At 42.4% G+C, this 17,436-nt stretch overlaps 1 protein-coding gene across 6 annotated transcripts in view; it reads left to right on the forward strand.

The window, feature by feature from the left end:
* The window catches only part of LOC137373916 (serine/arginine-rich splicing factor 5-like), a 394,211-nt gene that overhangs the window by 336,798 nt on the left and 39,977 nt on the right, over positions 1 to 17,436 (forward strand). For 5 of the 6 annotated variants that reach the window (XM_068039516.1, XM_068039513.1, XM_068039511.1 and 2 more), the window contains exons 2-4: positions 7,772 to 7,917; positions 8,036 to 8,106; positions 10,928 to 11,044. In XM_068039516.1, the coding sequence (XP_067895617.1) occupies positions 7,795 to 7,917; positions 8,036 to 8,106; positions 10,928 to 11,044 (311 nt within the window). In that variant the 5' untranslated portion in view covers positions 7,772 to 7,794. Of the gene's footprint in view, positions 1 to 6,216; positions 6,309 to 7,771; positions 7,918 to 8,035; positions 8,107 to 10,927; positions 11,045 to 17,436 lie in introns of those variants that run through there. The other variant, XM_068039515.1, reaches the window with a different exon arrangement.

Genomic DNA, 17,436 nt, shown 5'->3' on the forward strand with positions numbered 1-17,436 from the left:
GCACAATGCAGTCTGTTAGAATTTATTTTTTTCATTTTGTGATTGCTGTTTGTCTTCATAATCTTAGTGATATAACAGGAACACCCATGAAGTTGTACTGTTTGAGGGCATTGATATGGTGGGTCTCAGGACTGGTCACATGGAAAGAGGGAGTGTTGGTGTTCTGGACAGAGATTATGCAGGGAATCGCTCCTTGATAATTTGCTGACTTATAGCTCTGGCAGCTCACTGTACTGCTGCACAATGATATTCTTTGCATCATGTGGCTCTCATGCTCTGTTTCACATTTCTGCTACACATTTTCCTCGTGAGGCAGCTCCAAGGCATACTCTGCTTTCGATGGCAAGATTGTGGAACCTGCATCAAACCATAAAGCATCTTGATATTTTCTCTGGGCAGTACTGACGAACCCCTCCTAAGTTGTCCAGACAGCAGAACTGTTGTTAACCAGATGCCAGTGGTCTATTCAATTGGAGCACTTGTTTACTGCATGGCTCGTGTTATGTTGAAGCTGTGTATCTGTGCCTAGGTTCTTGATAGGAGTCATGAGTCAGTTGGTGAGGGAATAGCCCTTGTCGCCCAGCAGCGAGCCTGCCAGCCGATGATCAGGTTGGAAGAGAGAAGGTAATGAGGACTGGCATACTGTGAAAACGTTATGACTACTGCCAGGAAACTGGATACAGACCTACATGAGTCACTGCCTGGGCTTACAAACGAGTTGAACTTTGAACGAACTGCAATGCCTCCTGTTAAGAAACAGAGCTGGTTTGTGTTGGGAAGCAGGCTGGGCTACATGAATGCAGTCTGTAGTGTCCTGCACCTGCAGAAATTCAGCAATATAGGAAAATTCCAGTGACCTTCCTGCTTATCAGTCTTCATGGGGAAAGTAATGAACAGTGCAAGAAGGATCTGCTATGCACAGAAAACTGACTGAATTTGCTGATGTCACCAGAGCAGTTTGAAAGGAGCCAGAGGCATAAATGTTTAGAGCTGCAATAACCTTCACTGCCACACACAGTGAAGTGCCTATCATGGTGTTGGGCTTCAATTCTTGCCACAGTAGGTAGGAAAGGTAAGTGACTGTCTCCTTGTTGAAATGTAGCCTCCTTACACACTGTTTCGCTGAGGTTCTGTTCCTGAATACCCACATGTTGTATGGCCTCTTTCACAATCCCCTTGCAGCTTGTTTTGGACTTTGGCTTTCTTGCTGGGGTAAGCTCAGCAGCAGACACATGTTCCATAAGTTCTGTGAAATGTTTTTTTCCCTGCAATAAGCTCACTCTGCAAAATTATTAAACAAAACAATTGCAAAAAATCGGGCCCAGCCCCCCATGGCAACCTAAAGGGACTGATCAGAGACTTAACCTTGACAGAGGTGATATTTGTTCAAATATTGCTTGTGATATCTTCTTGACAGTTATTCTCCCCATGAATTGCTGGGTGAATTAAGGAAGTCATGTTTCATGTGCTTATGGACTCCAATTTAACAAAAGGATCCTGTTTCAGGCACAGGACCCTGATTACCATACTTAACTAATGCCTGCCCTTGTTGCAGATGGCTGCTGTGGATGCCTATCACACACCTGGACCAATAGTATCGTGCACGCTTCCAGCAGTTTTCCAGTGTGAATTGTCACGCTGCTATAATGCAGTTCATTGTATTATTTGGACCCAGAAAACAGCCAAGGGGCATCACAATTTCTTCCCACGATGTGTAGTTTATAACTCAGCCCAAGGTCGAATAGGGCAAAAAGATTGTGAATGGCCTACGCCAGCCTGAGAGAGTCGCTGAGGCAGGGGATCTGGTCACTGGCACAAGAGTGAATGTTGAGCTGGAGAAAGTTGTGGCTCGTCAGTCAAGCAGTTTGGCAGCAGAGAAGCAGTTGAGGGATTAAGAGAAGTATTATAGAGGCAGAGATAGCACACCTAAGAAAGCTAACTACTGGGAGCCCTGCAGTTGTGTTTGCTGATTTTAAGGAAAAGGATCAAGATGTCATACAGACCAATGATTTTCATGTGTCCTGAGTTAGCAGCTATCTGCCCGGACTACAACAGGGCTGCTGCAGTTAGCCTCAGTGCTAATAGATCAAATTAGAAGCAAAGGTTATAACTATAAATCACAGTCCAGTTCCTGGAATGGTTCATGTGTAGACAAGATTGCCCTCTATGATCAAAAAGCTTGCTAGCATTTACTGTCATGGTCCACACATGAATAGTGACCACTTGACTGAGAAAATGTAGGGTGCCCAGTGCCCATGAAACTGCAATGTCAAGGAGTCAATGCCTTCAGAAGGGGAACAGAGAAAAGTGCTGAGGAAAGATATCTTTTATAAACTGTCAAGCTCCTAAATTTATTTTTTTTATTTGTCTTGTGTTGCGGCCATGTGGTGAGGGGTGTGGGTGGTTCCCACTGTTCCCCCTGACTGCAGCAAGTGTTTCTGTTAGGGTTTTAACCCCTTTGTGTTTTATTTGTCAAATAAACAGACAGTAGCAGGTTTTCTTGTAGGTTTAAAACAGAAGATTAATTAGTTATTGAGCAATGTGCCATATCCTGAAATTGTCGCAACTGAACCCACTCTCACATTCACTTGCACAAGCACACAAGAAGAGAAAAAAATGGCTTCACACCTTTGCCTCTGTTGGAATACAGAGATTTTCCTCCCTGTGGTGTCCAACAGTGGTCCAAGATGTGGCTACTTCAGACCTTCTTTGTTTCAGAAGAACCCATTCAGTTCCAAAATGTCTCTTGATGGGAATAGGAAGGGTGCAATTGACATATCTTAGCTTTGAATGTATTCTTTTGTCCTTGCCAGGCAAGTTGAATACATAAACCAGGTCTTTTGACTTTTGGTAGCCATTTTGAAACATGTCCACTGTTTTAAAAGAAAACTCAATTTTTATAACTCTTCAGGGTGTGTTCCGGTAGTTTTGGTTGCTGCACTTTATGTGAGCATCACACTTGGGTTGTGAACGTCACTGGCAAGCCCAATATTTATTGTCCGTCCTAAGTTTCCCCTGAGCAGGTGGTGATGAGCCGCCGCCTTGAACTGCTGCAGTTCATTTGGTGTGGGTGCACCCACAGTGCTGTTAGGGAGGGAATTTATGGATTTTGACATAGTGACAGTGAAGGAACGATGATATTGTCTCAAGTCAAAATGGTGAGACTTGGAGGGGAACTTGCAGGTGGCAGTGTTCTTCTAGGTGATAGAGGTCATGTGTTTGGAAGGTGCTGTCGAAGGAGCCTTGGCGTGTTGCTGCATCTTCTAAATGGTATACACTGCTGTTATTGTGCACTGGTAATGGATGGGGTGCCAATCAAGCGGACTGCTTTGGCTTGGGCAGTATTGAGCGTCTTGAGGCTGCGCTCATCCAGGCAAGTGGAGAGCATTCCATCACACTCCTGACTTGTACCTTTTAGATGGTGGACAGCCCATTCCCTAGTTGGTTCCTTGACGCACTAATCTAGGAAACTATCTTGTATATAGAACAGGCTATTTTGTACCAGGTATTGTGAATGAGAAAGGGTTAATTAATAACCTTGTAGTAAAGGGGCCTCTAAGGAAGAGTGACCATGATATGATAGAACTTTATATTGTGTTTGAAAGTAATTTAGTTAAGTCCGAAGCTAGGGTCTTAAATCTAAACAAAGCAAATTACATAGCTGTGAGGGACACGTTGGTTAAAGTAGTTTGGGAAACTACATTTAAAATTTTTTTTATTTGTTCATGGGATGTGGGCATCGCTGGCTAGGCCAGCATTTATTGCCCATCACTAATTTCCCTTGAAAAGTTGGTGGCGAGCTGCCTTCTTGAACCACTGCAGTCCTTGGGGTAGGTATACCCACAGTGCTGTTAAGAAGAGTGTTCCAGGATTTTGACCCAGCGACCGTGAAGGAATGGCGATGCAGACACCAAGTCAGATGGTGTGCGGCTTGGAGGGGACCTTGCAGGTGATGGTGTTCCCATGCATCTGCTGCCCTTGTCCTTCTCAGTGGTATAGGTCGCAGGTTTGGAAGATGCTGTCAAAGGAGCCTTAGTGAGGTGCTGCAGTGCATCTTGTAGATGGTACACACTTCTGCCACTGTCCATTGATAGTGAAGGGAGTGAATGTTGAAGGTGGCGGATGGGGTGTCAGTCAAGCGGGCTGCTTTGTCCTGGATGGTGTTGAGCTTCTTGAGTGTTGTTGGAGCTGCACCTATTCAGGCAAGTCCAGAATATTCTGTCACACTCCTTGCTTGTGCCTTGTAGATAGGCATTGGGAGTCAGGAGGTGAGTTACTCGCTGTAGAATTCCCAGCCTCTGACCTGCTCTTGTAGCCACGGTATTTATGTGGCTGGTCCAGTTCAGTTTCTGATCAAGGTAACCCCCAAGATGATGTTAGTGGGGGATTCAGCGATGGTAATGCCATTGAACATTAAGGGGAGATGTTTAGATTCTCTCTTCTTTGTGATAGTCATTGCCTGGCACTTGTGTGGTGCGAATGTTACTTGCCACTTATCAGCCCAAGCCTGGATATTGTCCAGGTCTTGCTGCATCTGGACACAGCTGCTTCAGTATCTGAGGAGTCGCGAATGGTGCTGAACATTGTGCAATCATCAGTGAACATCCCCATTTCTGACCTTATGATGGAGGGAAGGTCATTGATGAAGCAGCTGAAGATGGTTGGGCCTAGGACACTACCCTGAGGAACTCCTGCAGCGATGTCCTAGAGCTGAGATGATTGACCTCCAACAACCACAACCATCCTCCTTTGTGCTAGGTATGACTCTAGCCAGCGGAGAGTTTCCCCCCTGATTCCCAATGACTCCAATTTTGCTGGGGCTCCTTGATGCCATACTTGGTCAAATGCTGCCTTGATGTCAAGGGCAGTCACTCTCACCTCAGCTCTGGTGTTCAGCTGTTTTGTCTGTTTATGATGGTAGACAAGCAATGGCTAGCATTTAAAGAAATAATGCATAACTTGCAACAAATATACACCCCTCTTCCTCAGTAATGATGCCAGTAGCGCATGAAACGAAACTCATGCCTCCCAACCACTACTTTAGCCATGCATTTAACCTAATCTGTTTACCCCTGTGCAACCTAGCATGTGGCTCAGGTAACAATCCAAAGATTGTTAATTTTGAGGTTTTGCTTTTTAATTTGGACCCTAACTCTTCAAACTCTCTCAACAGAACATCATTCCTAGTCTTACCTAAGTGGTTTGTTCTTATGTGGAGCACAACAACTAGACCCTTCCCATCCCCCTCCAAGTTCTTCCCCAGCCGCAAGAAGATGTCTTTAATGTTGTCACCGGGCAGGCAACACAATCTTCGAATCTCCCAGTCAGGGCTGCAGAGAACAGTATCTATCCTCTTGACTATACTGTCCCCTATCATTACCACATTCCTTTTCATTTCCCCCACTTGTCTTTAATGATTTAGTATTGATAAATACTGTATGGACATCTGCCAGGAATGCAGTGAGTCATGAATAAGAAAAGCAATTATATTAAACAGTACATTGCAAAGTTGGAAAAATGTACACTGCAAGTGCCATTTGTCAGTACATATGGGGAAAGGCTGCATTACTGACTTTCAAAATATATTGTAACATTTCTCAACTTCTTATATTGGATGAAGGAAGATTGAATTGAGCTGCATTGCTGGGTTTCTCTGAAAATTCCAATTAAAATTTTCTTGAGATTTGACCTGATTTCATTTTCATGATTGCAGTTTTACTAACGATTTTACATCGTTGCTGAAGAATTCTTTTGCAGTGCGCCCTGAAAGGACTTAGTACCAAGCTTTACCTGTCCATCCATATCAGTGTCTGTAATATCTTCAAGTATGTATTAAGATTAATACCTGCATAAAATAATTTTGACAATCTCTAGCAATTACATTTTCAGAGTACATTTAAAATCCACGCAAAATAGTATACTCATTGGAGAAACAGTGACTGTTGTGATGACACTGTTGTGGAAGTAGCATGCATGCACTTTTGTTGAACAGGATAATGATGGGGATACTAAACAGAATGGGGACTAATTGGAGAAACATAAATACAGGGGAACACCACCAGGGGCAGTGAAACAAAGCCTGAAACCAAGGAAATGGAAGGAGATGGGTGAAAAAAAAAAGGCAATAATAAACATCCTCTTTTTTTCACATTAAAGATTTTTAAATTTATTTTTTGTTACAGAGAAAGAAAAAAGTGTAAATGAAAATCACAGAAACAGGCTTCACTGTGGATTGGCTGTAGTCCAGCTTGTTATATAATTTGCTAAAGTATGGAAATCCATTTGCTTTGCTCATCTGTGTACTGCAGGTATGCCAGAACTGTGGCATTGAAGCCCCTAAATACCAATCTGGCCTGATTTGAATCAGCTGTTCTTTTCTAGCTGCTTTTCTGCACAGCCTAAAAATTCGATGTATGTTGCCTAGTTGCTGGTGAAGACTAATTTGTACCTGTCCCAGATATTGTACGTATTTTTTGTTTATAATTGAATATGTGCATAGACGGTCAAATCAAGAGTAGCAAGTTAAAGTGGCAGACTTGCTAAGAATAGTAAAATTTGAAGGCAACACACTCAAGGTGGTTAATGATTTATGCAGAAGTTTTCAGCATCCTGCTATGATATTACTGACCAGCCTAACTCCTAACTTAAATGAGTGCTGTTAGTAATAAGGGGCCATCTTCTTTGGCTGAGGTGATAATGTAACTAGATCAAAATTGAGATTTTGCACACTGAATGTTCAGCTCTTTCTAAACCATGATGAACAGAAGAGGAAGAAATTATTTTAGATATCAAAATTATGCACTGTCAAATGTAGCAAATTATCTACAGCCAGCTAGTCCTAGAATAGTAGAGATGGAACTGTGATGATGGAGACTGCAACTGGTCCAGATGGACTTGTGAACTTTTTCCAGTGCCAATACATGCTCCTATTGTGCCTGTGTGGTACATTTTAAAGTTGTTATTTTAGCGTACCAATCATTTGTCATTATTTAGCCCCGCTTTCCAGTAGTTTTATATTCTTGATTTACAATCCCTTTGCAATGTCAAAATATTAGTTTTAAGTGTAAAGTACTGCATTGTCATCTTGTTTCACTGTAGTAACCAATCTCTACCACTGGAGGTTCCATATGAGCCATGTAAATGTTACAGTTGCCTCCATGGGAACATCACCAGTGACCGAATCATTTGCTATAGAAACAGCCCAAGGCCAAATTCCCAACTCTTTCTTTAGGAAAGAAAAATTGTAAGCCATAAAATTTTGATTTATTGAGTTTTGTAGTCCTATTCTCTACAGTATGATAGGCTAACCTTGGACTTCTTTCATTGCATAGTCAATGAAACAATGATGTGATGACTTACAAGAATACCATTAGATTTAATCTTTTAATTTCCTGTATTTTGATTAGTTCTACTATATTTGTTTTATAATCTGGAATGGCTAGGCAAAGATTCAGTTTGGAGATTAGTCATCTATCATTTCCAATGTTTTGCTGACTTTTAATCACAGAGAAAAAATCTTGAATAAAGTTGTGCCTGAATATGAAAAGGGGCCCCTTAAGTTTGGTTCTGTTCAATTTTAGGTGTTAGAGTGTACTGTGCACATTAACCCATTTAGGTAATTCGTAAAATTGCCTTATAAAATAGTATCCAAATAAATTAGCAATTTAGTTTAATTAACAGGTAAATTTCAAAATGTGTTTGTTTTATCTACTGTAGCAAGTGCTGTATTCTCTTTTGAATTTAATATTTTAAAATGTTTTAACAAAATCAGGTTCAACTACACCTAAGTTTAAAATGAGATGCCGCGTGTTCATTGGTCGCTTGAGCCCTCATGCCCGAGAGAAGGATGTTGAGAGGTTTTTCAAGGGATATGGACGCATTCGAGAAATCAACTTAAAAAATGGCTTTGGTTTTGTGGTAAGTGCCAAGTGTTTTTTAAGCTAGTGAAACTTGATGACTCACTGCCCTTCATTCTACATATCATTCCCTGTGCATCTGCTAGAAAGGTAATTTGCAACCAGTTGTTTTATTCCAGGAATTTGAAGATCACAGAGATGCTGATGATGCAGTTTATGAATTGAATGGGAAAGAACTGTGCAATGAAAGGTAATCTTTCACCCCATTCAGCATTACAATTAATGTGGGGCATGCCTCACCACAAGAAGAATGCAAACCTGTTTACATTTTCTCTCCACATTATTGTTATTCATATTACCATGAATGTAGAATGTTACTGATGAGTATAACGTGCATATCATCTTCAACCTCAGGGACCAGTAAATAACTGTCTTGGTGCATCACTGGCTAGATCTGTTACTTAATCTGTTCAGTACCTGTTCAGTCAACTCCACATATAATGAACACTTAGAGCTTGCCGGACTCAAAATTTGTTTCATGTGGGTGCTCATTTAATGCAGGAGTGAGTGTACTGGTCCAATGAGAAACAGAAAATAGGAGCAGGAGTAGGCCATTCGGCTCTTCGAGCCTGCTCCGCCATTCATTATGATTATGGCTGATCATCCAACTCAGTAACCTGTTCCCGCTTTCCCCCCGTACCCTTTGATCCCTTTTGACCCAAGAATTATATCTAACTCCTTCTTGAAAACATACAATGTTTTGGCCTCAACTGCTTTCTGTGGTAGCGAATTCCACGGGCCCACCACTCTCTGGGTGAAGAAACTTCTCCTCATTTCAGTCCTGAAAGGTTTGCCCCGTATCCTGAGACTATGACCCCTGGTTCTGGACGCCCCCACCATCGAGAACATCCTTCCTGCATCTACCCTGTGAAGTCCTGTTAGAATTTTATAGGTTTCTATGAGATCTCCCCCCTCACTCTTCTGAACTCCAGCGAATATAATCCTAACCAACTCAATCTCTCCTCATACGTCAGTCCCGCCATCCCAGGAATCAGTCTGGTAAACCTTCGCTGCACTCTCTCTATAGCAAGAACATCTTTCCTCAGATAAGGAGACCAAAACTGCACACAATATTCCAGGTGTGGCCTCACCAAGGCCCTGTATAATTGCAGCAAGACATCCCTGCTCCTGTACTCGAATCCTTTTGCTATGAAGGCCAACATACCAAAAATGCTTCTTATAGTTTTATCCTTGGAAGGTTCTTTTGAAACCCATCTATTTCCACTGTATCTTTCTCAGCACATTAGAAAGAGGTGGAACAGTTTTAAAAAATACACTCCCCATCCATTTTAGTCCATTGTGAGCAGAAACATGGCTGAACCTTGCAAAGTGGATATGATTTCTGGAATTCGGGACCTATCTCCTGACTCCTTTTTTTATTCACGCAGCAGTTCCTCCCTGCTTCATCTTCATAATGGTGAGCTCATTCTGAAGTGTTGACATACTTTGAAATGTGACTGTCATTTCTGTTAGCTGAGGGATCTTGGTAGGTCTTTTCCCTTCTTTCTCGCATTCTTATTAGCTAAGTGATCTTTGCAAATATGATCCTGTAAGCCTGATATTAGGATCCGGCCTCATGATAAAGTCACCTGTTCTCAGTAGGTAGATTGAGTAAACTGAGTACGGCTTTCTTACATTTAAGGTATTGGTTTAAGAATAGTCCAGTTATTCACATCAGGGTTATGTCATAAATAGTTGTTCAGTTGTACTTGGTGGGGAAGCAGGAAAGCTGTTACAAAGTGTAACAAATGTAATTTTGATTCTTGTTTGAGCTCATTGTCTCTTGCTGTCTCCTATCTGAAACTTATTTTTTCTATCCATTGCTATAATTGCAATCATCACTACATACCCACTTTGTTGTTCCAAGAATGTGAAGCTGGGAGACACATTGAAATATTTGACACAGGCAGAGTGCAGCAGTTGTACAATAATTCTCATCTCGTGTATTTCTTGCAATTGAATTTTCTTCAGAACATTATTTAAAAATTACAGTACCTTTTTTTTTTTACAGCTATAAGGCACAAGCTAGCAACTGGAAGAGAGCACTAGTGATAATTTCAGTTTCTTCCAGCGATCACTATTTAAAATACACTTCTGACAAATGACCACAGAAAAGAGATGTGAATTTTAAAAGTTTTGCCACATTATTGAAGCAGATTCAATAATAACTTTCAAAAGGAAATTGGATAAATACTTGAAAAGAAAACATTTGCTGAGCTGTGGGGTTAGAGCGGGGAGTGCATCTAATAAGAGCCAGCACAGGCAAGATGGGTCAAAAGGCCACCTGTGCTGTATCATTATAGAATTCTATATATGATTTAAGCTAGGAGGCTGGGACTGACTTTTGATGAAGAAATAACAGCATGTTTCAAATTATAGTGATTATTATTTATTACACTTTGGCCACTTACTGCATTTCATTTTATACTGACTCAACACTGATGCCTAGAATTTACTGTTGCAACTCAGAATTCTATGTTACGCCTAACATCTAATTTTCACCTGAAAATAACATGATAAATGTTGTGGCTCCTTGGCTGATTCAATTATTGAAGGCAGCAAGCATATGAGAGACATAGACCATAAGGTCTCAAGCTTGATCACTAATATTTATTGCATTAGCTAATCTTGGCTATGGTGGCACTAGAGATATTAAAATTGACTTCAGTCCCACTTGGAACAAAATCAACCAGCATTCCCACTCCCGATCATTGTCGATTAATCCCTTTAGGAAAGTGCATATCTGGTCGTAATGCTGTGAAGCTACCTCCAACGCACTTGGTCAAAAATGTCTGCTGAACAATACTATCTAGGCTAATGCCAAAAGATGCCAGGTACTTGTGCAAATGTACACTGGCAGGAGTTGGTGCCCTCGAGAGGGGGAGGGGAGAAAGATTGGTGGTGGGGGAGGGGCGTAGGTGGTGGGGGTGGGCAACTTTTCCTTTAGTTCCTGCATTATAGTTACATAGTTTGAAAGGAAATTTATTCAGCCTTCTGAATCATCTTCATAGGGTTACAATTGAATATGCTCGATCACGATCAAGAGGAGGTTGGCACAGAGGAAGCAGAATCCCACCACGCTTCAGTTATCGCAGATCACATGGTAGTGGAGGTGGAGGAGAGGGAAGGTGAGATCCTCAGATAAATTCTTTGTAATAACATGTTCTTGGAAAGGAAATATTGGACTTTGGGTTGAAATTAAATGCTTGCAGAGCACAAAACAAACATGGAAGCACTGAGCTGTGATATGTGGAGTTTAAGGTTACTCTAATGATGGGGAAAAGGTTGAACACCATAGAAATGCTCAACAATCAGTGGACAGTAAGGGGAAAAGGATAATAAAAAATAAGACCAGTGTGGAAAACAATAGAAGTAATGTTTGGAATGAAAGCAAAACAGATTGATATCAAAGTATAAAGCTATGGTTAGCACAGTGGGCCAAGGCAAGATAACAGTAAAGGAGAATTTAATACAGGTACATTAAACATTTGTATAATGGAAATTTCCACTGTATGGTATCTAATCTGTTCTAAGTTGTTGAAGGGCTGATTGCAATAATCAAACAAAAACTAGATACTTTAGTAAGCTATCCAGCACCATTAGATAATACTAAATCTGAAGTTATTTATGTTGTATATATTTTGGTGATAGCTAAACCTGTTTTGTCTAACATCCAGGAAGAGGAGAGGAATGTACAGCTATCCACTACTTCAACTTAATACCAGCATTAGGTCAAATGTAAAAGAATGTTCCGAAAAGGAATGTTTTCATTCAATCAACCGATATCATACTATTAAAACCATGTTGAAGTATTAAAAGTGCATCCTCAAGCAAAAGCTTTGTGAACAATCACGTTTACAAAGCTGCTGCTCTTCCCTGTCCCTCTGTTTTTGGAGAAGTTTTTCTGTGAACAGATTTCTTCTTCTTTTAGAATGCATTTGCACTATGTTATGACCAAGTGAGAAAGGTGTCTAGGGGTCCCCCTCAGCCTTCACCTAGTCTTAACATAACAGGGTTTTATTTTTAAACACACTTTTTAGCTCCCCCTTGGTGAATCCTTGTTCACTACTTTTCAATTAGAAGGCAAAGAAACCAGCACAAACAGGTTTTCTTAGGGTTAAAGAAGAAAAGTTGAAATTTATTAAATTTGAACTTAAGCTCTAATTCTGTTGACGCCTACGGATACATGACGCAACCACGCTAGCATGTATATGCGATACACAATGCAAATAGAGACAGAAAAGAGCAGAAGAAATAAAGTGAAAAAGTTTGAGACAGTATCTGAGGAGTTTTTGTTCTGGTTCTTGGAGCTCACTGTAGAGTCCTTGATTGTAGGTAGCTCTTGCTTTTCGTTGGGGCCCAGTGTTCTTCTTAAATCTTGTTCGCTGTAGGAGGCTTTTCTCTCTTGGGGTTCATGTGTCCAGTGGATTCAGAGACTGGTGAGAAAGAGATGGGAGCAGACAGGAGAGATCTTCTCAGTCCAGGAGCAAACAATCTTTCTGAGTTCAAACTCTCTGTAGCTAGCTCAAAAAACCCTGGAACAGCCAGCTAGAAATGTGACCAGCTGGTCCAACTCGTCCTGGCTCCTGTGGATTGCATCACCCCAGCAGGCCCTGGTATGCACTTCCCCACCCCCTCACCTGTCTGGTGATCAACATCCATTGTGTGTTGAATGTGTCAGGGAATGGTCCTTTGTCCACACAAGCACCGTCTGTTAACATGCAAATGTTTTTTTCCAGCCACGGCTATCTGTTGAACAAGTCATTTCCTCGCTCCAGGAACAGTTAAAAATCAATGTTCGTATGACAAAACCAATGTGCCTCATTCTTGGCAGGTGGGGGCCTGCATGACGCCTCCACACCCAGTGTAATGAAATGCGATTTGAGAAAAGCGCATTTCATTAAAAGGGTCGAGATAAAATATAAGATACAGAAAAAAACATGCATTTCTTTTCTTCATTCACAAATCCTAAAACTTATTAAAATTGCCCCTTTTTTAGCATCCCAATAAACATGTGGTTCTCTGGGGAAGTTTTTCTTCAGTTTGCCCATTTGCATGGCTGCCTAGGGTCTTTGAGATGGTTAGGTTTAATTAGCCCTGAGTTGGAACTTTTCAGGAGAGTCAGTAATGGGTGGGTCTATCCTGAACACACTTTGTGCTTTGCTAAGTCATGCAAAGGCTTTTGACTTCAAGGGATGGGTGGTTCGCTTTTTTCCGACTGGGGGAGGATTCTTTGCTAATCTCTCGTTTGTCCTCTGGGACACTCCTGCCTGCAGGTATTTGTGCAGACTCTACTGCACTCCCCTGCGGCACTTCGACTAGATGAGGGATCACCCACAAGGTTTCTCTGCCCCTAGAGGTCTTTCTTTGTCTCTGCAGGTTCCTCTAAATGCTGTTAGCATTTGGTGGGGTGCTTCTAGTGTCTGGATTTATGTAGGAGGATGTGGGGTCTAACTTTTCACAATTTTCGGGGTTGGCTGACTGGACAGTAGGGGTTTTCATCTGGAATTCCTCCCGGACTTCCTTTAACTTGCCCTCTTGGCCACTTTTTTCCCTTCCCTGTCTAACCTTTTGCCAGCCTTGTGCCTGCCTGACCCTTTTTGCTCTCGGCGGGGGTCCCTTACAATTGACCAGCCCTCTGCTTGAGGGTCCTCCTAACACTGGTACAGGACTTGGGGGAGCAGGTTTCATCGTAGGTTAGGGTTTCCAATCAACCTGGCATATGTGACAACTCCTGCAGTACTCCACCACACCTTTGTATAGGTTTGGCCAGTCAAACTGCTATCATATGCGGGCTTTGGTCTTTCATATACTGGCATGTACAGCCACTGTAGTCTCGTGGGCCCTTGTTAATATTTCTCTCCGGTACTTCTGTGGCACCACTAACTAATGAACTCCTTGCTCTCAGGTCTGTGAGGAGAACGCCATTTCCTCATCAAAACCTCATTCTTTAAATAGTAGCAATCAGGGACACCCTCTGCTTCACTTTCAGACTGAGCAGCCTGTGCTAACGCTCGCAACACTTGCTCGGCTCGCTGAGCCTCGGCTAGGGAAAATGTATTTAATTCACTCCCTGGGTCTTCTAACTTCCCAAAGAAAGTCTCGGACAGGCAGACCTCATGGTCATTTGCCTGCAGTGCCAATGCAGTTTCCTCTGGGGGAGCTGGTTTGATCATGGGCTCACTCATTACACATTCAGGGGCACTGCAGGAGGCCGTCTCCTGCCACTGCCCTGTCTCTCTTACCTCCTGTGGTCTTTCTTTCACTACTTGGGGGACTGCCACCTTCACCCCCACCAGATCATTACCTAGGAGCAGGTCAACCCCGTTCACAGGCAAACTAGGGACAATCCCTATGGTCATCGGTCCCGAAACTAGATTGCACTCCAGGTGCACCCGGTGTACAGGTACACTGCCCTCCAATACTATTCACCACCATTCTGGTGTTCACTGCACTCTCTGGGGGAAAGGTCAGGCCTTTTCCCAGTAAAAGGGATCTCATGGCTCCTGTATCCCTGAGAATTACTGTGTGCTTGCTTGCCCCACTCGAGGGGTACGGGGTTACTTTCCCTTCAGACACAAAATCCTGATAACTTTCAGGAATCCTATTCACATTTCCTGCACTTGCAGCAGTAAGCTTCCTTGGCCTTACTCTTACTGCAGTTAAAGCCACAGCTTGTTCTGCTTTGCTTTCAATCAGGTTCCGTTCTTCACTGAGCGGGTGTGCCCTGATTAACCCTACCAGTTTTCCCTTTAGTTTCCAGCAGTTAGCTTTTAAATGCCCTGCTTTATTACAATGAAAGCACACAGGTCTCTGGGTCTCACTCTTACTGCTCACAGCACCTTCCTTTTCGGCTGGAGGAGGGTCCCCTGAGTCTCCTGCTTTTCTTTCTTTCTCAGGACTGCTTGGGCTCCTATCACCTTCCCACCCTTTGTCCTTTTCAGATTTGTGAGGGTGATTAGGAAAGGTTCTCCCCTGAGAAACCGACTTCTAAATTAAAGTAAACTCATCAGCTAGAATGGCTGCTTGCCGGGCTCTCTCAACCCGCTGTTCCTCTACATGGGTCTTTGTGGAGAGTAGGAGAGATTGCTTAAATTCCTCTAACAGAATTACTTCTCTGAGATTCTCATAACCTGAGCTGTACTTCAAGAGCCCTCAGCCACTGGTCAAAAGCCAACTGCTTACTTCTTTCAAACTCCAGATAAGTTTGCTTAGCTTGCTTCTTGAGGGTTCTAAACTTTTGGTGATAGGCTTCGGGTACTCATTCATACGTCCCGAGGAAAGCACTTTTTGTCAGTTCATAATTTGCTGAACTCTCATCTGGCAACAGGGAATAAACCTCATGGGCTTTTCTAGTCAGCTTGCTTTGCAGTAAAAGAGGCCAGGTCTCAGCAGGCCATTTTAGCTGCCTTGCCAGTTTCTCAAAGGACACAAAAACGCTTTACATCCTCCTCATTGAATCCTCAAGCGCTTTAGCTCCCTTTCTTTGCATTCTTTCTGGAAGGTTCTTTCCCTCCCTCTCCTCTCGCTCTCGTTCCTTCTCCTGTCTTTTTCTTCACATTCCTTCTGGAAGACTCTTTCTCCCTCTCCTGTCGCTCTCTTTCCCTTTCTCGTTTCCTGTCTTCTAATTCAAGTTTCCTCTGTTCGAATTGGATCTTTGCTAACAATACCCTGTCGGAGTCTGCTTCTAACCCTGCTTCTTCAGATTCAAGGGAAAAATGGTTGGCCACTAGACATAGGAGTTCAGATTTCCTAGCCTTGTCACATACAGTGATCCCGCACTGCTCAGCCATTTTCCTCGTCTCCTCTATATAAGCTTTTAACTTATCCCCAGTTACTTCCCCCTTGCTTGGGGAACTACTAGCTTTAGTCGCAGACATGTTAGTGTTCAAACACACAGAACCACAAGAAAACCTGTATTGAAATCTCGCTGTTTTTTGATTGGGAACAATTTGGCTTCTCACTTCCAATTTCTCTTATTTGTTTTTGGGTAATATCAAGGATGGTAGCCCCCAAATTTTCTTCACTTGGTCTTAGCGTAACAGGGTTTTATTTTTAAACACACTGTTTTTAGCTCCCCCTTGGTGAATCCTTGTTCACCGCTTTTCAATTATAAGGCAAAGAAACCAGCACAAACAGGTTTTCTTAGGTTTAAAGAAGAAAAGTTGAAATTTATTAAACTTTAACTTAAACTCTAATTCTGTTGATGCCTACGGATACACAACGCACCCACGCTATCATGTATACGCGATACACACATGCAAATAGAGACAGAAAAGAGCAGAAGAAATAAAATGGAAAAGTTTGAAGCAATATCTGAAGAGTTTTTGTTATGGTTCTTTGAACTCACTGTAGAACCCTTGATTGTAGGGGCCCAGTATTCTTCTTAAACCTTGTTCACTGTAGGAGACTTTTCTCTCTTGGAGTTCATGTGTCTTCAGTGGATTCAGAGGCTTGTGAGAAAGAGATGGGAGCAGACAGGAGAGATCTTCTCAGTCCAGGAGCGATCAGCCTTTCTGAGTTCAAACTCTCTGGCTAGTTCAAAAGATCCCTGGAACAGCCAGTTAGTAATGTGACCATCTGGTCCAACCAGTGTTGGCCCCTGTGGATTGCATCACCCCAGCAGGCCCTGGAATGCACTTCCCCACCCCCTCATTGTCCGGTGATCAACATCCATTGTGGGTTGAATGTGTCAGGGAATGGTCCTTAGTCTATACAAGCACCGTCTGTTAACATGCAAATATTTTTCCAGCCACGGCTGATCTGTTCAACAAGTCATTTCCTCACTCCAGGAACAGTTAGAAATCAATGCTCGTGTGACAAAACCAACGTGCCTCATTCTTGGCAGGTGGGGGCCTGCATGACAACTACATTTTAAGGAATGTTCTTGTATCATGTAGCATCTTTTACAGTTTGTTCCATTGTGGTCCCCACTTCTAGCATGCCTTTTTGGGAGTTTTTTTTCTTCCTCTCAATTTTCTCCTCTCCTCACTCGAATGCACTGCTTCTTTGCTGCATATTGTTCTACATGGGCCAACAGCCTTCCAGTGTCTTTGCACAGTTGTGGAATATAAACTATTTGGACTTGGGAAACATCATAACCAAGCTTAGTTCTACGCTCATGGCATTCACACACTTAAAGTTTCCAACAACGCTCACCAGAATAGAAGTCGGGAATAAAAACATGGGCAATTTCTCTTCCCCCACCCCCCAGCCCTGCAAAACTGCAACCAATGTGCTGCCTCACTTGAAATAAAATTACTCAGAACAATACGACTTGTACTGTTAAGTCAGCAAAAAGCTCTTAACATTACTTGTTTTAAAGTTTTCTGATACTTGTATGCAGCAGCAACCTGCCTTTCAGTCCTTTGGGATTGAAGAATCAACTGTTAGGAGAGTTCTTCTCAATCAGTAGAAACTGACTTAAATGTGAAAAGCTGGGAAGCAGCTTTCACTGTTTGCATTTGAGTATATCCAACTCTATCTGCTGTACATTGATGCAAATGAACAGCATCTTCGT

This window comes from Heterodontus francisci, chromosome 9 (genome assembly GCF_036365525.1).
Source record: "Heterodontus francisci isolate sHetFra1 chromosome 9, sHetFra1.hap1, whole genome shotgun sequence".
Classification (NCBI taxonomy): domain Eukaryota; kingdom Metazoa; phylum Chordata; class Chondrichthyes; order Heterodontiformes; family Heterodontidae; genus Heterodontus; species Heterodontus francisci.